This window comes from Microcebus murinus, chromosome 4 (assembly GCF_040939455.1).
Source record: "Microcebus murinus isolate Inina chromosome 4, M.murinus_Inina_mat1.0, whole genome shotgun sequence".
Classification (NCBI taxonomy): Eukaryota; Metazoa; Chordata; class Mammalia; order Primates; family Cheirogaleidae; genus Microcebus; species Microcebus murinus.
This window is the reverse complement of record NC_134107.1, coordinates 16872828-16896756: the sequence shown is the minus strand read 5'-3', so window position 1 is coordinate 16896756 and position 23929 is coordinate 16872828. Positions and strand designations below refer to the sequence as shown.

At 42.4% G+C, this 23929-nt stretch overlaps 2 protein-coding genes across 3 annotated transcripts; one reads left to right on the top strand and one right to left on the bottom strand.

The window, feature by feature from the left end:
• Positions 1–417: 417 nt before the first annotated feature.
• On the bottom strand, positions 418–8188 carry MED19 (mediator complex subunit 19). Its single transcript, XM_012749914.3, has 5 exons — positions 7911–8188; positions 1673–1929; positions 1419–1515; positions 1012–1106; positions 418–817 (listed from the first exon to the last, which is right to left on the bottom strand). The coding sequence occupies exons 1-5, from the start codon at positions 8125–8127 to the stop codon at positions 749–751; spliced, it is 735 nt and encodes a 244-aa protein (XP_012605368.1). The 5' UTR covers positions 8128–8188; the 3' UTR covers positions 418–748.
• A 42-nt stretch (positions 8189–8230) lies between these two features.
• Positions 8231–23447, top strand: TMX2 (thioredoxin related transmembrane protein 2). Of its 2 annotated transcripts, XM_012749912.3 has the most exons (8): positions 8335–8762; positions 20437–20497; positions 20736–20849; positions 21149–21225; positions 21457–21563; positions 21750–21815; positions 21908–22037; positions 22557–23447. In XM_012749912.3, the coding sequence occupies exons 1-8, from the start codon at positions 8508–8510 to the stop codon at positions 22701–22703; spliced, it is 957 nt and encodes a 318-aa protein (XP_012605366.1). In that variant the 5' UTR covers positions 8335–8507; the 3' UTR covers positions 22704–23447. The 2 variants fall into 2 exon arrangements, with proteins under 2 accessions (XP_020141935.1, XP_012605366.1); XM_020286346.2 differs by lacking the exon at positions 22557–23447 and having other exon boundaries at positions 8231–8762; positions 21750–21804; positions 21908–22036.
• Positions 23448–23929: the final 482 nt, after the last annotated feature.

The window sequence follows — 23929 nt, the reverse complement described above, 5'->3', positions numbered from 1 at the left end:
TTGCTTACCAGAGATTCATTTCAAAAGAACACAGGCTTCTGACCTAAGAAGCAATCTTGCTGAAAAATACTTAGTGACTCAGAGTGCTTTTTCAGTTGGCTATTCTGTTTCAACACCAAACTGACCTAGAACACACAGTTAAGCCCTAAATGAATCAGTTCTTCAGACAGCCTGAAGATCAGGTGCTTGGTTCTCAGCATTATGGGCAGAGTGTTACTTGTCTGCTCTGGAGAAGTACTAGTAAACTCTGCCTCACTTTTGGACCATGTTCCCCAATTTCATTTTGGTTGTTTCCCTGCCTGCTGATGAGATAATATGAAGGTAAGACCCAAATCCCGTCAGATCTTGGCAATGCCTTGTCTTAAACTGTCTTAACCCCTAAAAGGCACTTACCTCTTAATGGGCAGTGACACTTCAGCCAGTTTGATAAATGTAATTTTTTTTTTTTTAAAAGAAAAAACCTAACAGATCAAGTCCTAAATCAGACAAATTGCACAAAAGAGAGGAAAATCTTCCTGGGGGAGAGGAAGAGATGTCCATGAAAAAGCCAACTGGGCTGAGCCTTACAAAAGCATGGCCCTTCTCTCTCTTAACGTCTTAATCTCAACAAAGCATACAGCAGGAGCCGGTCTCTGTTCCAACTGTAGGATGCTCCCAAGGCAGTGTCCAAGAGCCTGGAAGGCAGCTTTTCACAGCAGGTTCAGTACAGCAGGAAAAGCCATCCTGCCAAGAGAGTCCAGTGGTGCTGTTAGCGTAGGCTGCTGCTGCTGCTGGCCTGGGAGCTGCCCATACCCGGGTGGTCTGGACTATGTCGGTTCTGGGGGAGACAAAGAAGGAGGAGTAAGAACAACTAGGAACTAGCCTTAGCTTTGACTAGGCTGTACAGGAAAAACCTGCAACCTGCCCTGGGTTTTCAGTCTTTGGTCCATCTTGAGGCAAAGGGACCCTACTTAGGACAGGGGTAAGATGTAGGGAAATTCACTGGGCTGTGGCAACAGGCCCCTACTCTACCTTCTTTTTCTTCTTCTCTTTCTTCTTCCTTTTCCGTTCAGGATCCTCTTCTTTCTTCTTTTTCTTCTTCTTGTGATCCGAATCAGATGGGGTTTCTGTAGGAGACATTAGGTGCCTATCACCTGTAGAGCTCAAAATCCTCTACTGCTATGAACTCTGAAGACTACAGGAAAACCCCAAGTCAGGAGCAATGGCTTTTTCCAAATGGCCAGAAAGGATATGGAGGCACCGCTAGAGCCCCTGTCCCAAGTCCTTATTTGCCCAAGAGACTGTGTAGCATACCAGTTTCTTACTCGGGAATTTGGGAGTCCAGGGCTCTGTAAGGAACTTAACTAGGTGTAACTGTGGAAGGTCAAATCGGATTCCGAAGGTCAGGTTTCTTTCCTCTGAATAGAACCACTTCTTACCTGGGGGGACAGGATCCTGAGTACGGCTCTGTTTGTGCTTGTGCTTATTCTTCTTCTTAGGAGGCTGAATATGCATCAGACGACACTGCTCGGGCAACTGAAGGAACCAAAGGAAGGTCTGGTTGAGTAGAGGGAGGAAATACCCTGCTCCCATCATCTGTTCTCAGTAAGTTATGAAGGAACAGACAGAAAACCCACTTCCATGCCTTTTAGGCCTCCCCATTTGCCTCCTTCCTCCCCAAGAGGGGACTCACCGGTCCAGTGTGGAGGCGGAAGCCAGCCAGCATGGTCCCTGTGATAGGATTGAAAGAGCCACCAAGAATAGGGGGCTTCTCAATGAGGGAGCGGAGGCTGCTGTTATCATGAGAACCAGGCAGATCAATCATCCCTGGCAGGTCAGGCAGGAAGTTACTTAGTTTCTCCTTCACCTTTTTCCCACAGAATTTATTATAGGCATGTTCCAGGTTGTAGTGTGTGATCAGATTGGTGCTGCCTGTCAGCTCTGTGCTACCTAGAGAACACAGAGTAAAATAAAAAAGATTAGACCTAAAAGTAGAGATCTTTTTTTTTTATTATTCATTGACACACAAGGAAAGTTAAGGACTGTATTTTAACCTAAATGAGGAATCCTTTAAATGAGAATTTAAAATTCTTAAATTTAAAGTAAGAAACAGAGCAAAAGAAAATAACATAAAATAAATATTAAAAATACTATAAGGCCTGGCACGGTGGCTCACGCCTGTAATCCTAGCACCCTGGGAGGTTGAGGCGGGCGGATTGCTTGAGGTCAGGAGTTTGAAACCACCCTGAGCAAGGGTGAGACCCCGTCTCTACTATAAATAGAAAAAAATTAATTGGCAAAAAAAATAAATTCTAATATATATATAGAAAAAATTAGCTGGGCATGGTGGCGCATGCCTGTAGTCCCAGCAACTCGGGAGGCTGAGGCAGGAGGATCGCTTGAGCCCAGGAGTTTGAAGTTGCTGTGAGCTAGGCTGACGCCACGGCACTCACTCTAGCCTGGGCAACAAAATGAGACTGTGTCTCAAAAAAAAAAAAAAAAAAAAAAAATACTATAGAATGGTAGGCTGGAATGGGAAAGGAAAAACAGGCAAAAATCCAAATAGGGCAGAAATGGAAACTGCTCTAGCCCAATGAAGAAACACTCCACTCTCCCTGGATTAACCAGAATAATAACATACATGATGTTTACTTCATACTGTTCTGAGTGCTTTTCATAAGATGTACTACTGAGAAATTATATTCTTCGATACAACCAGGATAACAGTACCTCACAGCTCAGCTATAACCATGCTAAAGGCCAAAATGTGACCCAGTGGCTTGAGGGTCTTGTGAATGATCTCTCTCTTTTTTTACTAGCAAGAAACACTAATTACCTTTACACAGAAAAAGAGCCAGGAGACTTTTCTAGCTACCATTTTTGTTACCAACATCTTTATTCTTCCTCATGATACTGAGTATAATACTTTACCTAGAAGAAGAAATGTTTGATTAGAAGTCGGGCAACTAGAATTCTAATCCTGGTTATCCTTCATGCCTTAGTTTCCCCTTATCTGTGGAATGGAATAATAACTATCTTAAGTATGCTTCATTTTTTTTTTTTCAAGGCTCACATGAAAACATACTGAAAAGCATAAAGTATTATATACATGCAAGGCATTATCCATATAAATACTGCATGGCTTACTTTTCGCAATATAAATTAGTAACTTTATAAGGACCCAGTGGCAAGGGTAGAAATATCTAACTACAACTTCATCTGTAATTACAGTGGACACACAGAATACAAATAACAGAAGTGGTTTGTTTATGATCATTCACTTGGGAAAACTCAGGTTCTGAACTGTGAGCTCTTTGAGGGCAGAGATAATGTCTTGTTCATTTAGAATTGCTAGTGCCCAGCACAGTGCACACATTATGTACTCAATAAATATTTATTAAATAAACAAAGTACTTTTCCTCTATACCTTTATGCCTTACTCTATCCTTTTCCTTCCCTTTACTACCAAACACCTCAGAAGACTGGTCTACTATAGTGGCAGGAGACCAGTGTCACAGTATCTCCTCACAACTCTGGGCACTGCCTCATACCATTATAGTCTTCTGATTTTTTTTTTTTTTGAGACAGAGTCTCGCTTTGTTGCCCAGGCTAGAGTGAGTGCCGTGGCGTCAGCCTAGCTCACAGCAACCTCAAACTCCTGGGCTCAAGCGATCCTCCTGCCTCAGCCTCCCGAGTAGCTGGGACTACAGGCATGCGCCACCATGCCCGGCTAATTTTTTCTATATATATTAGTTAGCTAATTAATTTCTTTCTATTTATAGTAGAGACAGGGTCTCGCTCTTGCTCAGGCTGGTTTCGAACTCCAGACCTCGAGCAATCTGCCCGCCTCAGCCTCCCAGAGTGCTAGGATTACAGGCGTGAGCCATAGCGCCCGGCCTAGTCTTCTGATTTTTTTCCCTCTCTGCCAGCTTTCCTCTTTCCAGGTGGTCTTGCTAAGGTTCAGGTGAGAAGGCATTGTGTACTTTTTCTAAACTCTAAGAGTTCAATTTCCTGGGCTTTTTTGATTTTACTTAATCAGCTGAATTTAAAATTCAACTTCCTGTTTTAACTATTAGTTCTATGAAGATGACTTATAAATCTCTCTCCCTAGCCCTGACTCCTCTCCTGAAAATGAATCTTGAATTCCCAACATCTTTTTTTTTTTTTCAGACAGAGTCTTACTTTATTGCCCAGGCTAGAGTGAGTGCCGTGGCGTCAGCCTAGCTCACAGCAACCTCAAACTCCTGGGCTCAAGCGATCCTCCTGCCTCAGCCTCCCAAGTAGCTGGGACTACAGGCATGCACCACCATGTCCGGCTAATTTTTCTATATATATATTTTTAGTTGGCCAATTAATTTCTATTTATAGTAGAGAGGGAGTCTCCCTCTTGCTCAGAGCTGGTTTCAAACTACTGACCTTGAGCGATCCGCCTGCCTTGGCCTCCCAGAGTGCTGGGATTACAGGCATGAGCCACCATGCCCGGCTAAATTCCCAACTTCTTAATTCCATAAAGATTCAAAAATTTTTTGAAATTCCAATCTTGCCTATATCACTCATGGCTTCTTTATTTCAATCCATGGCACTCACATTCTCAGATATTTTAGAAAGCAGTACTCCTAGGGGTAAGCACAGTGGCTCACGCCTGTAATCCCAGCTCTTTGGGAGGCTGAGGCAGGAGGATTGCTTGCTTGAGGCCAAGAGTTTAAGACCAGCCTGGGCAACATAGTGAGATCCTGTCTCTATGAAAAATTTGAAAAAGTTAGCTGGGTGTGGTGGTGTGTGCCTATAGTCCTGGCTACTCAGGAGGCTGAGACAGAAGGAATGCTTGAGCCCAGGAGTTTGAGGTTGCAGTGAGCTATGATTGTACTGCAGTCTAGCTGAGTGGACAGAGTGAGACTCTGTCACGGAAAAACAAAACAAAACAAAAAAAGAAACAAACAAAAAATAGAAAGCACGCCTCTCATTGTTTTCCTTCTTGGAAAAATCCTTCCTAATTTTCTTTACCAATATAAATTCTTCAAGGTCCACCTCAAGTGACATCTTATTCTTGCTGTCATTCTGAATAACAACACATTTTGACAACCATCAGGTAGTTCTCAATATAGTTTGCTAAGATATAGTTAGTTGTGTGAGGCATGACCACAAAGTTGGAATTGACAAAAAATACAGTCACTATCCTTAAACTACAAATTTTACAACCTTAACTAAGTTCATTAAAGAAGCAAGGACTAGGCTTGTTAATCTCTCTCCCCTTCTCCCCTTCCTCATATACCCAGCATTTGCCCAGCAGATATTCAGTATCTGTCAACTAAGTGATACAAATAGGTACAATCAGAATATGTAAGGCAAAAGAAAGATTTTAATCTTTTCTTTAGAAACTGCTGGTGGACATCAACCACTAACTAACCAAAGGAAAGTCAACCTCTCTATGCTTCAGTTTTTCAAGTATAAAATGCAGATAACAATGCCTACCTCAAAGGGCTATTCTAAATATTAAATACTATTACATATAAGTGTGCCGTGAACTTCAAAGTACCATACCAATATTTCATATTATTTTCCTTAAGTCATGATGTGGCAATAAGAGTTGGGATGACCTGAAAGATATCTTGGTGACTTAATATATCCAAAACAATTCTTGATTTCCATCTTTTCAAACTTGTTCCTTCCTCATCTTCCAAGTCTCAGTACTATCACATAGCCCCAAATTTACAAGTCATCCTCAATTAGTCTCTCTCCCTCACTTCTATATTCAATTATTCATTCCTGTTGGCTCTACCTCTAACATTCTTTTTTTTTTCTTTTTTTTTTTGAGACAGGGTCTCTCTCTGTCACTCAGGCTGGAGTGCAGTGGCGTCATCATAGCTCACTGCAACCTCAAGCTCCTGGCCTCAAGCAATCCGCCTGCCCCAGCCTCCCAAGTAGCTGGGACTGTAGGTGAGCAACACCACATCCAGCTAATTTTCCTATTTTTGTAGAGATGGGGTCTCGCTCTTGCTCAGGCTGATCTTGAACTCCTGACTCCAAGCAATTTGTCCATCTCGGCCTTCCAAAGTGCTGGGATTACAGGGATTACGGGCATGAACCACCTCACCAGGGCTACCTCTAACAGTTATCCTGCTTCCATTTACTTTTCTCCATTGCTATGCTCTGGTCCAAACTATTATCTCTTTCCTGGACTACTGAGCAGCAACTTCTGACGGATTTCCCTACTTTTCATTCTTCACGTAGCTGTTTGAATGATTAAAAATAAATAAATTTGATCATGTCACTCCCATGTTAAAATAGCTTCCCTTTGAACTCAGGATTTGAATGCCTTTATTGCTTTATAAAGGTCTCCACCTTGGCCAGGTGTGGTGGCTCACGCCTATAATCCTAGCTCTCTGGGAGGCCAAGGCGGGCAGATTGCTCGAGGTCAGGAGTTCGAAACTAGCCTGAGCAAGAGACCCCCGTCTCTACTAAAAATAGAAATAAATTAATTGGCCAACTAATATATATAGAAAAAAAATTAACCAGGCATGGTGGCACATGCTTGTAGTCCCAGCTACTCGGGAGGCTGAGGCAGGAGGATTGCTTGAGCCCAGGAGTTTGAGGTTGCTGTGAGCTAGGCTGACACCACAGCATGCACTCTAGCCTGGGCAACAAAGTGAGACTCTGTCCCAAAAAAAAAAAAAAAAAAAAAAAAAAAAAAGGTCTCCACCTAACTTTCCCACCTTCATTTCCCACTACTCTTCCTCTTTGTTCACTTCAATGGAGACCAATAGGTCTTCTGTCCCTCAGATATTCCAGGCTTTTTCTCACATCAGGGCTTCTAACTTCATTTCTTTTTTTTTTTTTTTTTTTTTTTTGAGACAGAGTCTCACTTTGTTGCCCAGGCTAGAGTGAGTGCCATGGCGGCAGCCTAGCTCACAGCAACCTCAGACTCCTGGGCTCAAGCGATCCTACTGCCTCAGCCTCCCGAGTAGCTGGGACTACAGGCATGCGCCCGGCTAATTTTTTCCGTATGTATTAGTTGGCCAATTAATTTTCTTTCTATTTATAGAAGAGACGGGGTCTCGCTCTTGTTCAGGCTGGTTTCGAACTCCTGACCTCGAGCAATCCGCCCGCCTCGGCCTCCCAGAGTGCTAGGATTACAGGCGTGAGCCACCGCGCCCGGCCTAACTTCATTTCTTGTATAGAGAATTATCTCTCCCTCCTGTCCATACATGGCTGGTTCTTTGTCTATGTTCATGTGTTAGTGCAACTGTTATCTACTCAGAGAGGGCTTCTCTAATCACTCTATCCCCTTAATTCTTTATCATATTTTGTCCTCCTAGCATTAACCATTATCTGACATCATTTTGTTTACACTTTGCCTCCTCCACCGACATATGAACTCCAAAAGAGGCAAGGCTCTGGTCACTTTTGTTTACAGCTTTATCTCTAGCATTTAGACCAGTGCTTTGTACATAGTAGGTGTGCAACAAAATAATTTTTTGAATTTAAGAGTTTGGTTCACTTCTAAGCCGTTCTTTGAACAAACGCGGAAACACCAAGGCCCTGAAAAGGGCAACTTGCTGCAAACCAACAGCAAGTTTGTGGTAGACCTGAAGCTAAGACCTTGGATCCTCAGGGATGTTATAAATAAATCAGGCTTTTTGAGTTCCAGACTCAAACCTTGGATTATTTTTTAGGGAGCCATAATCAGTGTCAGGGACAGTGCCCGGATACCGCGCGAAAGATAGTCAATGATAGTGCACACCTACTCACTCTCAATTCATCCCACGAATTCAAGTCATCCCTTTGGGCTTTCTAACAGCCCTTCCAACTTTCAGCGGTCCGGGTACGTGCTGCCCAAGTTAATTATCACCTCCACCGGCGTCCTGATAGCCACGCCCACCACCTCATCTCTGTGGTCCGATTGGCTGGCTTCCGCCAGGCTGAGTACTCACCTGGCAGCTCTCTCATTAGGTAGAAGGGGCCACAACCAGCTGCTGACTTGTCCCCGCCGGGAGGAGCCGTAGCCGCGGTGGGGGCCGGGGCCGTGCCGGGTCCCCCGCCCGGAGGAGGCGGAGGCGGGGGTGGAGGCTTTCCTGGTCCGAAGCCAAGTGCGGTTGGGGGCGGTGGTGGGTCAGCCTGAGCCCCGAACAGTGCTGTGAAATTCTCCATCGTCCTCTCCGCCCCGCCGCTGCATCGATGTCTCGGCGTTGATGATTTTCATTGGACAATCTTTCCAAGGGGTACCGCCCACTTCCTCTAGAAGCCGCTTATCATTGGATTTCTCAGGCCCCGCCCGCCTTGTTCTGGCTACTACTTCCGTCGCTTTATGAGTACGTTTAGGAAGTGCTCTCCAACCTTATCAAATTCTTTAAGGTCTCTGTTCGCCTTGGTTGCATATCCAATAAAATGACTTAGGTGGGAAATGCGACAGCTAGACTGACCAATAAAGTATCAAATCCCTGTTTCAGTTCTGACCTGCCATAGTGTCTAAAGATCCACTTCCGGGTTCAGAGGCGGTGCATTCGAGATTTGGTCCAATAGAGGTCTCAATGGTAGGGGAGGCGGGATCAGACCTACCGACGCCCCGAGAGGCGGGCACCGCAAGGGCCAAAAAAATGGCGGTCCTGGCACCTTTAATTGCTCTGGTGTACTCGATCCCGCGACTTTCACGATGGCTCGCCCGACCTTACTACCTTTTGTCTGCCCTGCTCTCTGCTGCCTTCCTACTTGTGAGGAAAGTGCCGCCGCTCTGCCATGGTCTCCCCACCCAACGCGAAGACGGCAACCCTTGTGACTTTGACTGGGTGAGCGCCCCCCGTGTTAGTACCCCGCGACCTTGACTGTCCCTGCTCCTGCGGGTGCATCTCCGAACCCCGGAGTTTACCTTTCTGAGGACACCTGAGGTTCCTAGCCTATAGCGGACTTACAGATTATTAGAGTGTAGGGTCTGACCATCAACGAATGTAAACCTTAGTGTTTAAGATGGGAAAACAGGGAGCCTGTTAGTCGTTGCCCCTGCGCGACAGCCCAAGGTCTTCTGACTGTTGAGTCCAGGCTTTTTTCCATCTCAGCGTTCATTCTAGTCAGCAGCCCTGTTAAGATTCCACACACGTACAACGTTTTTCAGTGCTGCTCATTTTGTGAAGCCTTCTGAGAAGCCAATGAGGTAGACAAGGCAAGTAGTAGTATTTCTGTTTTATTGAAGAAGAAATTGATCTCGGCGTGGTAGGGCGACTTGCCCAAGGTCATACTAGTGAGTGCCTGAGACTTGAAACTATTCTTCTGGCCGTAGTACCTGCACACTGTGTCAGCCATTTCTTAATTCAGGAAACATTTCCAGAGTGCACATTCTATGCTAGGCACTATGCTGGATCCTGGGGATGCAAAAATGAATAAAACTTTGAGGCCTATTCAAAAGGAATTGTAGGGCGACTTCTGGGGCCCCCCTCTCTTTGGACCCCAGAACCTCGCCCACGAGAAAAAAAAAAAAAAAAAAAAAGGAATTGTAAAAAATACATTGTAAAGGAACCTGTTCCAAGCTCCTTGCTGTGCTTCTTCGGTAGGAGTGAAGGGACTACTAAAAAAAAAAAAAAAAAGTTGAAGCTTTATGTCTTCTCCTATATAGCATTAGGGGCCAAGAGAAAGCTTCCCCTTGCCATCTAAAGGTTCGCTGAAAAATCAACTGACAAAAGGCAGGTTTATAGGAGAAAGATATAAATTTTGTTTTAACGGGCATAGCAGGAGGCCATCGCAGGAGAATGATTACCAAATAACTCAGTAGGGTACAGATGCTTATACACCCTTCTCATAGTGATAAGGAAAATGGGGAAATGTGGATGATTTTAAGGGGGATAGTAGATGATTTTTAAGGGGATTCAACGGGCTTGAAGAGCATACAGTGAATGGCCTGGGACAGTCTGTTGTGTTCACAAAGTGGACAATGATTTGTTGTGACTAAAGTCTGACCACGTGTATTAACAGGCTTCAAGTGTTTTTTTTTCCTGCAGTATGAGTGAAGATAGTGAAAACTCAGGGAAAGGACCAGAAGTAATTATTTGCTTCTTTAGCAGGTCTGGACATTAGGTAGATAAGGTGCTGTCAGAGTAAAAAACTTCTTCCAGTGTCTGCTGGCCCTTCAAGGGCCTTAATTTAAAATAATCAGCATACCAGGGTGCCATATTTGGGGGTGAAATTTCCTAGTCTCCTTCATTTCCTCTGAAACTGCCTAGGTGTTTTGCATGCTATAAGCTGAGTTGGTAGCTGTGGAGAGAGAAATTGGGTAGTAATCGAATGGCAAAGGAGCCCATTAAATCATCTCTCATTTGGGGGGATAGGCCAGTCCAGTTAAACAGCTGTGTCTCATTTCAGGAGATGGTGTTGCAGATGCCAGGCTAGGCTTCAATATATGATGTAGGCAAACAAATCTTTAATAAGAGGCATTTCTATGGAAACAAGAAAAACAAAGGTTAATGTTTTCAGTAGTCTGTCTGTAAACTAGTTTCTTTTTTTTTTTTTTTTTTTTTTGAGACAGAGTCTCGCTTTCTTGCCCAGGCTAGAGTGAGTGCCGTGGCGTCATCCTAGCTCACAGCAACCTCAAACTCCTGGGCTCAGGTGATCCTCCTGCCTCAGCCTCCCGAGTAGCTGGGACTACAGGCACGAGCCACCATGCCCGGCTGATTTTTATATTATATATATTAGTTGGCCAATTAATTTCTTTCTATTTTTATGGTAGAGACGGGGTCTCGCTCAGGCTGGTTTTGAACTCCTGACCTTGAGCAATCCGCCCGCCTCGGCCTCCCAGAGTGCTAGGATTACAGGCGTGAGCCACCGCGCCTAGCCTATAAACTAGTTTCTTTAGAGCCTGAGAGGCAGTCATTTGGGAAGATTTGTGATAATCCGAAAGTCCGACAGATTTTTGTAGATAGTAGGTTGCATGTAAAGTTTGTTCAAATAAAGCTGTTGTGATTTTTTTTTTTTCTTTGAGACAAAGTCTCGCTTTGTTGCCCAGGCTAGAGTGAGTGCCATGGCGTCACGCCTAGCTCACGGCAACCTCAAACTCCTGGCTCAAGCAATCCTCCTGCCTCAGCCTCCCAAGTAGCTGGGACTACAGGCATGCGCCACCATGCCCGGCTAATTTTTTGTATATATTAGTTGGCCGATTAATTTCTTTCTATTTATAGTAGAGACGGGGTCTCGCTCTTGCTCAGGCTGGTTTCGAACTCCTGACCTGGAGCAATCCGCCCTCCTCGGCCTCCCAGAGAGCTAGGATTACAGGCGTGAGCCACTGCGCCCGGCCTGATTTTTTTCTTTTTAAATCCAAGTTGAGTAGCTTCAGCTTGAAGGGCCTTAGGAAAAAGGCAGTTTTAGTTTTTAGTGATTCCAAGTCAGAAGGGTGGGTGAAAAATTAAATATGTTAGTCTGGAGAGTCACAGAGGAAACTAAAAATTTAGGATTCAGTCAAAAACTATGGACACTGGATACAGAAAAAGGGAAAAAAATGGACAGGGTTAGAATCTCATAACTTGTACACTATAGTTTTCTTCTTAAATGTAATTTTTCTCTCTCTGGTCTCCCATTTCTACCAAAGATAAATCACAGTAAGACCAATTTATTTGCAAAATAAGTTTAGATTTTGGCCTGATTTTACATAAATTTAGCAAGAATAGTGATTTATCATACAGGCTCTTTTAAGTTGGCTTTGCTGGAGCTTTACATAAGGAATCTCAGATTAGACTTTTGAGGGCCTCTGGGAGCTAAGAAGCTAAGCCAAGCAGTTGACTAATCCTCAGACTGTGTCTATAATACCTGTATGAATTGGGTGAATTCCTCTCTTCTTGAGGTCCCCCAAATATCTTGAGGTTCCTGGGCTTCTCAGAAAGTAATATTCTTTACAGCAAAGCAACTGTGTAAACCATGAATTTAGGGTATGAAGCCAGGTTTTCCAAGGGCTTCTGTTGGCTTTATAATGTCAACTTCAGTTCCTTAAAGCTCTCTGGTCATATCTGAAAATATGACATTCCAGTCAAAGCTTTGGCAAAATAACTAGTGTCTTCAATTGTGTCCTATTATAAAAGAAAACAGATTCTTATTGAACTTATGCAAATGATTATATTGTCATAAAATAAGAATACTTACCAATAGTTTTTTTTTTTTTTTTTTTTTTTTTTAATTTGAGACAGAGTCTTACTGTGTTGCCCAGGCTAGAGTGCCCTGGCGTTAGCCTAGCTATAGCAACCTCAAACTCCTGGGCTCAAGCAATCCTTCTGTCTCAGCCTCCCAAGTAGCTGGGACTACAGGTGCGCACCACCATGCCTGGCTCATTTTTTCTATATATTTTTAGTTAGCCAATTAATTTCTTTCTATTTTTAGTAGAGATGGGGTTTCACTCTTGCTCAGGCTGGTCTCGAACTCCTGACCTTGAGTGATCCTCCCACCTTGGCCTCCCAGAGTGCTAGGATTACAGGCATGAGCCACCACACCTGGCCACTAATAGTTTTTGAATTCTGGAGGGATCCAGTATAGGGAAAGGTAAAGGTTTCAATTCTGTTTACAAAAGTATACTTTACCCAATTACTATAAGCTATAAATAGCTTAAAAGGTGTTTTTTTTTTTTTAACTCTTGAAAACAAAATGAATCAGCAATGTTTCAAACAAATAAAATAATAAATCATTTTAGTCCTGCATCAGTTCAGCCCCATGTAATTAAAATTCATTTTGCTTCATGGTAAGTTAGCAATTTTATGAGTGCAGGTTTTTTTTTTTTAATTCTGGAAATTTTTACCCAGTTCAATGATATAATCTCAAAGTTATCAGAAACCTGTATTTGTCGGAGTTCTTTCTATCCTTTCCATGAACCTCCTTGAAAACACAGCTCTTTAGGATTTGCAGAGAGTTTCCAGAAAAAAAAGCACCAGAATACAGCAGTTAACTGTGGTCAACAAGACTTCAAATGGTCATGATTAAATACATAATTGACAAGAAAATTTGGTTATTTTCTCTGGCCTACAACAATTTACTATAATAGACATAATTATGACTGGTAACATATATCAAGACATGGCAACTTTTTAGGAATCTCATATAATTTTGGAAGACATTGATAAATATCCATACAAGTATAACTTGAAAGAAAAGGTTAAACATCATTTCTTATTTGACAATGTTTCCCATATCATTTAACATACCAAATAAGGCTAATATTTCTCTCTTGAATTTTCAGGGGCACTTTGGGAATGTCCAAAAGTTAGTTTGAGGTCAAAAAGAATTTACCATTTCGATTTTTGGAAGTTTGTCAAATATCTAAGGTTTAAAAAACTTGATCAAAATGGGATCACAGGTCACTGTAAAATAATAGTAATTCATTTAGCCACTGGCCACTGGACTTGACCTGAAAATCACAGCCCTCAGATGGCAGAGACCAATAGAGAGGGCTCCTATTTTTTCTTAAGTCAAGTTCTCAGGGATATAAAACAAGATGAGAGGGGAACCTGGTGAGAACCATAAAACTCCCCAGTCTGTGAGAGGCTTGCTTGAACAATGGGGTTATAAGGACTTTAGGCCCATGTTCTAATCTATGGTACCTCTCTATGACAAAACAGCACAGGAAGACAAAAGAAAAACAAAGACTATTTGTAGGAGAAAAAGAATCATACCATATGAATATTTATACCAAAGTACACTAGAGTTTCTATACCTGAAACTCATCATACAAATGCTTTTCCCCTATTAATCTTAAATCTGGAAAGGATAAAGAGACAAACAGTGGTATTTGTCTCTTTGTCTCTACTTGTGTCTGTGCATATTGATAAATTTTGCCTTTTCTCCTGTAAGTAGGTCTTTTGTAAATTCGTTTTCTGCAAACCTGTATAGGGTTGGGGGAAGCTTTCCCTTCAACCTTACAAGCAACATCTGTGTTCAGATGAAGGAGAATTTGTTTTTTTTCCAGCCCCCAAAATGAGTCTTGACCTGTACCAGAACCCACTCCCTTACTTTTTTCCTCCTCCCCTTATTCTTTCTTGCTTCCTCTATCCTTTCCTATATGGTATTATTAATTAGCTCAAATGTAGCCATGCTGTTTCAAAAGATCCTATTTTTATTTGATATTCTATGCCACTTCAATGAAAATGGGACCCAAAAATATAAGTAGATAGTACTAAGGATTTTAATAAATGTAAGGGACCATTTATAGAATTCATTTCTTTATATACTGTTATCTAAAAATATGCAAAATACTGGAAGTTTTTATATTTTATTATTATTCTGGTAGAATTTCTTTTAACTACTGAGGATTATTAGCCACTTTTCATTTTCTTGGAAAATTTATGGTTTACTGATTTATCTTGGTGATTGGAAATTAGGGAATAAGGTAAATAATATTAGTGGCAATAACAGATAAACCCTAAGATTTTAGTGGCTTAACAGAATAAAAGTAACTTTCTTTTCTTATTCTTTTCTTTCCTTTTGTCTCTCTTTGTTGAGACAGAGTCTCTGTCACCTGAGCTAGAGAGCAGTGGCATCATAGCTCTCTGCCACCTCAAATCCCCAGGCTTAGGCATTCCTTCTGCCTTAGCCTTCTAAGTAGTTGGGACTTGCAAGCCACTACACTTGGCTAATTTTTAAAAATTTTTTGTATGTGCCCAGGCTGGTCTCGAATTTCTGGCCTCAAATGATCCTCCCACCTCAGCCTCCCAAAGTGCTGGGATTACAGGTGTGAGCCACCATGCCTGACCTACCTTTTTCTATTTTATTAAATAAAAGGAAGGAATCAAGCATTTATTTTGCTTTTCATATATATATATACACACACATATATATATATACTATCTTTCACAGTAAACAAATAACTAATAAAAGAATGTTAATTTCTTAACAGAAGAATTTGAACTAATAAACAGAAAAGAAATGATAGGATTTAAAAACCAATATTTAGCAACCCACAATGAAATAATAAATCTAGGCAATGATCATTTGTGGATACTTAAACCATCAGATAAAAGGTTAATGTGGACTGGGTGCAGTGGCTCACGCCTATAATCCTAGCACTCTGGGAGGCTGAGGCAGGAGGATCACTCAAGGTCAGGAGTTTGAGACCAGTCTGAGCAAGAGCGAGACCCCTTCTCTACTAAAAATAGAAAGAAATTAATTGGCCAACTAAAAATATATAGAAAAAATGAGCCGGGCATGGTGGTGCACGCCTGTAGTCCCAGCTACTCAGGAGGCTGAGGCAGGAGGATTGCTTGAGCCCAGGAGTTTGAGGTTGCTGTGGGCTAGGCTGACGCCACAGCACTCACTCTAGCCTGGGCAACAGTGAGGCTCTGTCTCAAAAAAAAAAAAAAAAAAAAAAAAAGGTTAATGTGTCTCCTGAAGTGATTCTGTAGGGCATACCTAGTACTATCGTTGGTGTATTTTTGCCAAAAATTTAGATTTCATTGTATTCAAACCTCCTGATCTCATTACCACTTTACAAGAAATAAGGAGATAGAGGATCATCATCAGAACATACCATGAATATGCAAGCAGCCAAATCCAGAAAGTGGGAAAGCTAACAGTGTGAAACTCAGCATCTTCAACAGATAAGTAACCTAGGGTAAAAAGGAAGAATAGGTATCCATTAGAGACTAAAGAAGACCAAAGAAATACATCAACCAAGTGCAATATCTGGATCTTGCTTGCATCCTGATTTGAACAAACAGCTGTACAAAGACATTTTGGATCAAAGACAATTGGGATCATTTGAATAAGGACTAAGTATTACATGATAGTAAGGAATTACTGTTAATTGTGTTAAGTATGTATGTGATATAGGAAAAAGCAAACTCAGTTCCTCTTACTGTAATCTCATAACACAGAATACTTCCTGTGACCTCTGGTCATCAAGAAGTATGTGGGGATTTCACCAACTATCTACTTGGAGATGGCTTCAGATTCCAGACCTTGAGGGCTTAATCCCACAAGACTATTCCTACTTCAGACACGAACTGAAATAGATTATCATCTCTACTTCTGACTGATCAGGCATGGGGTTCCTGCTGTGCCTTCTTTAGGTTCTACTAATTTGCTAGAGTAGCTCATAGAACTCAGGGAAATACCACTTAAATTTACCAATTTAATATAAAGGATACAGATGAAGAGATGCATAGGCCAAGGTTATGTGGAAAGAGGTGCAGAGCTTCTATGCCCTCTCTGTCTATGCCACCTTGAAGCTCCTGGAATTTCCAGGACTCCTAGAGGCCTTTTGGATTTTTATGGAAGCTTTATTACATAAGTGTGGTTGATTAAATCATTGACTGTTGATGAGCAGGTGGGTTAACCTTCACTGCTCTTCATGCCTTGGTCTTTCCTGTGACCAGTCCCTATCCTGAAGCTAGCTAGGGGCTGCCACCCACAAGTCATCTCAGCACATAAAAGACATTCTTACCGCTCCAGAGATTCCAAGGACTTTGGGAGCTGTTTGTCAGGAAACTGGACAAAGACCATATACAGCCATGGACAGCTGAGGATAGTTCTGAGAAATGTAGGTCCTTGGGCCTTAGAGTCATTGTGTGAGCATTATAGAGTGTACTTACACGAACCTAGATGGCCAACTACACACCTAGGCTGTATGGTATAGCCTATGGTGTAGCTTACAAACCTGTACAGCATGTTACTTTACTGAATACTGTAGGCAATTATAACACAATAGTACATATATGTGTATCTAAACATAGAAAAGGTACAGTAAAAATACAGTATTATAATCTTAATGGGACCACCATTGTATATGTGGTCTTTCATTGACTGAAAAGTTGTTATGTAGCAGGTGACTGTATATATTTCACAGCATAACAGTGTGATAATGGTATTATGGTTGTGCTTTAAAGAAAAAGTCCTGCTAGGCATAGTGGTGAGTGCCTGTAGTCCCAGTTACTTGGGAGGATGAGGTGAGAAGATCGCTTGATTGTGGAAATTCTGGGCTGTATGCATTATGCCAATCAGGTATCTGCACTAAGTTCAGCATCACCTGTGAATAGCCACTACACTGCAGCCTAGGCAGCATTGCAAGACCCCATCTCTTAAACAAGTTCTTATGTGTAAGAGATATATGCTGAAGTGTTTATGGTTGAAATTATATAGCTAGAATTTGCTTTAAGTTTCTCAAATAAAAAAGGGACTCAAAATGAATACTTTCTTTTTATCTTTTTCTGACTGAATTTTATAAGCGAGTTAGGAAAAATGAGTCAGGATTAATAGAAAATGCAATCTTTATAGATCCCTATTATTTGTCCAAAGTTTCTTGAATGTTTTCTATGTTTATCCAATATTTTTATCAGTTGAATTTCTGGTCAAGTGGGAGGTAGTGGGGGATCAGGTGGATATATACCATTTCACTGAAAATTTGTGCCAGGCCCACCCACCCTACTTTCACCACTGATGGTGCCCACACACACTGCCCTGGGATTGAGGGCTAGTGCATTGCCACTGCTGCCACATGTACCACCCAAGAGCCTGAGGACCTGCATGCCTCACTTGCCACTGTCACTGCCAGTGTCTGACCATGCTACCTGGAGGCCTGAGGACTGGCTCATCTGGGCACCCCACCACCACAATTGTTGCCCATTTATGTCACTACAAGGCCCAAGGACTGGCCTGCCTGATCTGCTACTGCAGCCACTGATGCGCAAAGTCTGATCCGGCTAGTGTTCCCATTCCTAGCAGAGCCTCACCACAGCTTCCACTATGAACTACACATAAGCCACTGAGGAACTCACCGATACCACTAAAGTGGACTGCAGCCAAAGAAATCCTACTGAGAATACACTATTGTGCCCACCTAGATTCAAAGCCATAGCACCCTACCCAACCAACACTAGATACACCTACAAGGAAAAGTCTTTCCCTATACAACATACTAAAACCTGTGGGAAATAGCAAAAACAGTGATCAGAGAAATTTATAGCAATAATACCTATATCAAAAAAGTAAAAAGATTTCAGTCCTGCTAGATTAGATCTGAACTAAAAAAGAAAAAAAAAGTAGAAAGATTTCAAATAAACAATCTAAGGATGTGCTTCAAGGTGCTAGAAAAGCAAGAACAAACCAAACACAAATTAGTAGAAGGAAAGAAATACTAAAGAACAGAGCAGAATGAAGTAAAATAGAGACTAAAATAAAAATACAGAATAGGCCGGGCGCTGTGGCTCACGCCTGTAATCCTAGCTCTTGGGAGGCCGAGGCGGGCGGATTGCTCAAGGTCAGGAGTTCGAAACCAGCCTGAGCAAGAGCGAGACCCCGTCTCTACTATAAAATAGAAAGAAATTAATTGGCCAACTGATATATATATAAAAAATTAGCCGGGCATGGTGGCGCATGCCTGTAGTCCCAGCTACTCGGGAGGCTGAGGCAGAAGGATCACTCGAGCCCAGGAGTTTGAGGTTGCTGTGAGCTAGGCTGACGCCACGGCACTCACTCTAGCCTGGGCAACAAAGCGAGACTCTGTCTCAAAAAAAAAAAAAAAAAAAAAAAAAAAAAATACAGAATAGCAATGAAAAGTTGGTCTTTTGAAAAGATAAGTAAAATTGATATACCACAGAAACACAAAGAATCATTGGAGATTATTATGAACAAATGTATGCTAGCAAATTGGAAAGACTAGAAGAAATGGATAAATTCCTGGGCACATATAACTGTTGGTTAATGTCGAAGCTGGGTAATAGGGATTCATTAACATATCCTCTACTTTTGTGTATGTTTGAAATTCTCCATAATAAAAAGTCTTAAAACAACTAACAACCGACCAAAGGGACTCTTCGTACAGTCATTCTGGCATCCAGTCTCATTCTGTCTTCAACTTATAGCCTTATGTCATCCCAACATCATCTAGCTGGATACTTGGCAAAAGAACGTTGGAATGCAGGGAATACTCTTTCTTAATTGCCTGGGCCCAGAAGTGGCAAATCACTTCCACTTACATTCCATTCAGGAGTACTAGTCATAGTTCTACCTGGATGCAAGAAGGCTGGTAGAGAGAGAGACTAGCTACAGTATGCCCAAGAAGAAAAGGAAGTAAGATTTGGAGTATAGATAGCCAGTCTTTGCTTACGATCCATTTTCTGTCTTTGGACAGTGTTCCTTTTGGTCCTATATTTGGTCTCCTGATTGACCACAGTCCCCTTTTTAAATTCATCTTTCCACAATGTTAAGTCCCAATTCTAACCTACCCAGTTTCACTCATGAAACCCTTCCTAATTTCTGCTTCAGGTATATTTACTAAGGTCTGTCACATTCTGTCACCCTGCTTTACATGTGTGTATCCAAATCTAATATTTTGTTGGAGCTTGAGGCTAAAAACCTAGGTCCCTGGCTCCTAGCTATAAATGGCATTTGATTAGTTTGTCTGAAATAAGTTGGCCCACTGTATTGTAAACAGAAGGGTATCCATCTAAACTGTAGTCTCCCTCTCACCCCATGCTTTCTCTCAAATGATGATAGTTTTTCTTCATTAGTCATTACTCTTTGAAATTATCTTGTTCTTGTCTTTGTCATGTTTATTGCCTGTCTCTCTTGCTCACATGGTGCTTATGTTCTGGAAGGTGAGAAAGAACTGTAAGCCAACAGTCCTGAAAAGGACCTTTGAGAGCTCTGAAAGCCCACTTCAGCTCTCAGATTATATCAAAGGTGCATGGATTATCACTATGAATGTTGGGTGGAGAGGAATGACTAACTAACTAACAAAACTAAACAAATGAAATAGCCAAGTATTATCTTAATGGATTATTATTGAGAAAACTTCCTGAGAAAAGTTTTATTTTACCAGGGTCACACTGAATTGATTATAATAATACATTTGGGTTTATACCATTGCATAATTTTTACAACCCTTTTTTTTTTTTTTTTTTTTAGACAGAGTCTCGCTTTGTTGCCCAGGCTAGAGTGCCATGGCGTCGGCATAGCTCACAGCAACCTCAAACTCCTAGGCTCAAGCAATCCTTCTGCCTCAGCCTCCCGGGTAGCTGGGACTACAGGCATGAGCCACCATGCCTGGCTAGTTTTTTTATTTATAGTAGAGACGGGTCTCGCTCTTGCTCAGGCTGGTTTCAAACTCCTAACCTCGAGCAATCCATCTGCCTCGGCCTCCCAGAGTGCTAGGATTACAGGTGTGAGCCACCTCGCCCGGTCCAACCCTTTTTTTTTTAATCCACTATCTCTTTTAATCCTCACAGTAGCATTTCAAAATAGATACTATTAAGGCAGGAAACCAAAGCTCAGGGATTAAGTGATTTATTTACTGAAGGACACCAGCTGGTTTGTGGCAGGGGTAGAACCTGAACCTAGGTCTTCTGGCTGGTGTTTATCCCAGTACACCTTAGCTCACTTCAGTTATTTTTTACCATTGTTACCATTCCCAGTTTGGATCTCTTGGTTTTTAATTTATATTTGGTTCTCCTACCCATCCAAATTAGCTCTATTCACTACATTCTTGTCACTTTGATTCTATTCCAGAGAGAAGTGGAGATACTGATGTTTCTCAGTGCCATTGTGATGATGAAGAATCGCAGATCCAGTAAGTTTTGCCTAGTTGCCAGTCTCTCAGGGTGAGGTCTACCGCCCTCTGGAGGTGCTTTTCTTCATGTTATGAGAGAGGGGCATTATTTGGTGAACTGGTCCCACATTTCATGCCAAAGCTTAATTTGATCTTGGACTTCTGTCCTCTCCCATGTCAAAGTGCCCCAAGAAGAGGGACAAAGTATAGGATTTAAGAATGTGCAGCAAGCCTGACCTGTGACATCTCTGTGTTTCAGTCACCGTGGAGCAACATATAGGCAACATCTTCATGTTTAGTAAAGTGGCCAACGCAATTCTTTTCTTCCGCCTGGACATTCGCATGGGTCTGCTTTATATCACACTCTGCATAGGTGAGGAGACTGCCTTTCTGCAGATTCTTCGTAAGACTGTGTTGATGAAGACTTGATTTTGGGAACCAAGTTCCAATCCCAAACAGATTTCTCCATACTCTTCTATATTTTGCATCTAATTAATTATGTGTTTAGCTCAGATGATAAGAATCTACAGAGAGACTGTATTTTAAGAGGAAGGGAATGTGTTAGTGGTCTACAAGTGTGTATTCTTCGGCGGCTGAAATCCTTGAATTGGCTTGGAAGTAAATCCCCAGCAGAAGGTCTTATGTGTTTCCTCTTACATCTTCTATGTTTAGTGTTCCTGATGACTTGCAAACCGCCCCTGTACATGGGCCCTGAATACATCAAGTACTTCAATGATAAAACAATTGATGTGAGTGCTCTTCCTCCCTTCTGTTTCTTGGATCCCTATTGGGTGATTTTGTAACTGTGCTTTCTGCTCACTAGGAGGAACAATAGTGTTTCCCAATGGTAGTCAAGGGCACTGTGGTTTATATGGGAGCTGAGGGAGAGGGGAAGCCAAGAAAAGGAATTAGATGCTAAAGTATGAACTTTCCCAGGAACCTCAGTGATCTAGCTCACTTTTCTTCCCTGTGTGTGGCAGGAGGAACTGGAGCGGGACAAGAGGGTCACTTGGATTGTGGAGTTCTTTGCCAATTGGTCTAATGACTGCCAATCATTTGCTCCTATCTATGCTGACCTCTCCCTCAAGTGAGTAGTGCAAAGGGAGGGATGATGGGAATTGAGAAGCTTTGTATTCCTTTTCCGTTTTGGGCCTTGAATTTTGCACATGATAACCAAGGGCATTTTCTCCTCCCATCCCAAGATATCTACATTTCTATTTCCCTTGATTCATTCTTTCTTCTTTTGGTATGGTAAATAATATATTCTTCTCAGGTACAACTGTACAGGGCTAAATTTTGGGAAGGTAGACGTTGGACGCTACACTGATGTTAGTACACGGTATGTAAAGACCTGGGCAGAGGGTCTGAGCAGGGAATCACTTTGAGTGATGTACATAGGTGCATTTACAGAGTTCTTTCTGGGCCCTCTAGGTACAAAGTCAGCACATCACCACTCACCAAGCAACTCCCTACCCTGATCCTGTTCCAAGGTGGCAAAGAAGTAATGCGGCGACCACAGATTGACAAGAAAGGAAGAGCTGTCTCTTGGACCTTCTCTGAGGTACCTGAAAGGATGGGCATGTGGTTTGGAGGAGGGTATGGAACAGTGAATGGGCTTTGGAGCCCATCCTGGGTTTGATTCATAGCTCTGCCACTTGCACACCAGCTTTGAGAGACCTCATTTATTCACCTAGCAAATTTATATGCCAGGCCTTCTAGCATTGGGGAAAAATTATTAGTTCAACCTCAGTCTCTAAGGCCGCTGCACATATAGTTTGTAGGCATTAGGTTCTTCGTTGGTAAATTGGAGACAGTAACATTTGGCTCACAGGATTGTTCTGTAGACTACATTAAATAATGTAGGTATAATTCTAGGCACAGTGATTGATACTTCATGGGCACTTAAATATTAGTTGACTTTTCTGGGTACCTAAAAATGAGGATTGCTAGGTTAGGGCACGTTTCTGTCCTTTGCTTATCCCTTCTTTCCTAGACTTTGTCTAAATATTTCTTAACTTCCTAGGCTCTGAACTCTCTCCTTCCCACCCCAGATCCTGATGTGTGCATCTCTTTTGTACAGGAGAATGTGATCCGAGAATTCAACTTGAATGAGCTATACCAGCGGGCCAAGAAGCTATCAAAGGCTGGAGACAGTATCCCCGAGGAGCAGCCTGTGGCCCCAACTCCCACCACAGTGCCAGATGGGGAAAACAAGAAGGACAAATAGGATCCCTGCCTTGTCAGTGCTTCCTCTCTTATCAATTCCAGGCTCCTTTGAGGCCTTGCTTCTTCTAAAACCACAAGCCTGAAGCCTTGGCCTTTTATTTATATTTTCCTTGTTTTGCTGTTCCTGGGTGGGGCAAGGTACTGCTTCTGATTTTAAAGAGGCATCCAGGGAATTGTTAGGCACCCTACAGGAAGGCCTGCCCTGCTGTAGCCAACCGTTTTGCTGGAGGAAGGGAGAGATCTCATATGATGGAGGAGGAAATGGTTTCCCTTCAAACTTGGGTCAGTGTGCTAACTACTGTCAACCACTTAGACATCTCTGCCACTCTGTGGTTTCATTAGTCCTCTTGGTGGACCGGCACAGCCTAGTTAGATCTAGATTAAAAACCCAAGGTAAGATGCTGGGGTATAGAATGCTAAGAATTTTCCTTCAAGGACCCTTGTTTCCTTGGGCTCTTCTTGCTTGGCTTATGGCCTTCATTCAAAGTATAAGCCTAACTTTGTCACTGGTCCTAAGGAGAAACCTCTAACCACAGAGTTTTTATCATTGAAGACAGTATTGGACAATCCCCTTATTTTGTGGGGATTCAGAGGAAGGGTAATAGAGGCTTGAGATGTTCCTTTGTGTGTTGTCACCTAGAGGAGAAAGCCCCTGGACTGAATTGGGGTTTTACTAACCCTCCTATCTATTCCCCACACCCAGTTGATGGTTTTCCATAATAAAGAGACTGGGATTTCCTTTTGATTGTGCCTTGGTGTGTTTCTCTTGTGTATAAAGCCAGAGGCACTTTGGGAGGCTGAGGTAGGATGGCTTGAAACCAGGAGTTCCAGACCAACCTGAGCTAGGTAGGGAGAAGAAAAAAATTACCTGGGACTACAGGTATGGTGGTGCCAGACTGGCCTGTAGCCTCAGCTACTTGAGAGGCTGAGGCAGGGGCATGGCTTGAGTCCAGGAGTCAGAGAATCCAGTGAGCTATGATAAGCCACTACACTCTAGCCCTGTGGTCCCCAATCCACAGGCAGGCTGCAGATTACCAATCCTTGGCCTATTAGGAGCTGGGCTGCACAGCAGGAGGTGAACCATGGGTGGGTGAGCAAGGGAAGCTTCATCTGTATTTACAGCTGCTCCCCATCACTCACATCACCTCCTGAGCTTGCCTCCTGTGAGTTCAGTGGTGGCGTTCTATTCTCATAGGAGCTCGAACCCTACTTTTAAACTGTACACAT

Excerpts from the sequence above, each read along its gene's own strand:
- MED19 (XM_012749914.3), bottom strand. The coding sequence starts at position 8,127 with ATGGAGAATTTCACAGCACTGTTCGGGGCTCAGGCTGACCCACCACCG. Across the intron at positions 1,107-1,418 it reads TCAGGATCCTGTCCCCCCAG|AAACCCCATCTGATTCGGAT; the intron begins GTAAGAAGTGGT and ends TGTCTCCTACAG. Across the intron at positions 818-1,011 it reads AAGAGAAGAAGAAAAAGAAG|AACCGACATAGTCCAGACCA; the intron begins GTAGAGTAGGGG and ends TGTCTCCCCCAG.
- TMX2 (XM_012749912.3), top strand. The coding sequence starts at position 8,508 with ATGGTAGGGGAGGCGGGATCAGACCTACCGACGCCCCGAGAGGCGGGC. Across the intron at positions 21,226-21,456 it reads TCAATGATAAAACAATTGAT|GAGGAACTGGAGCGGGACAA; the intron begins GTGAGTGCTCTT and ends TGTGTGTGGCAG. Across the intron at positions 22,038-22,556 it reads TCTCTTGGACCTTCTCTGAG|GAGAATGTGATCCGAGAATT; the intron begins GTACCTGAAAGG and ends TCTTTTGTACAG.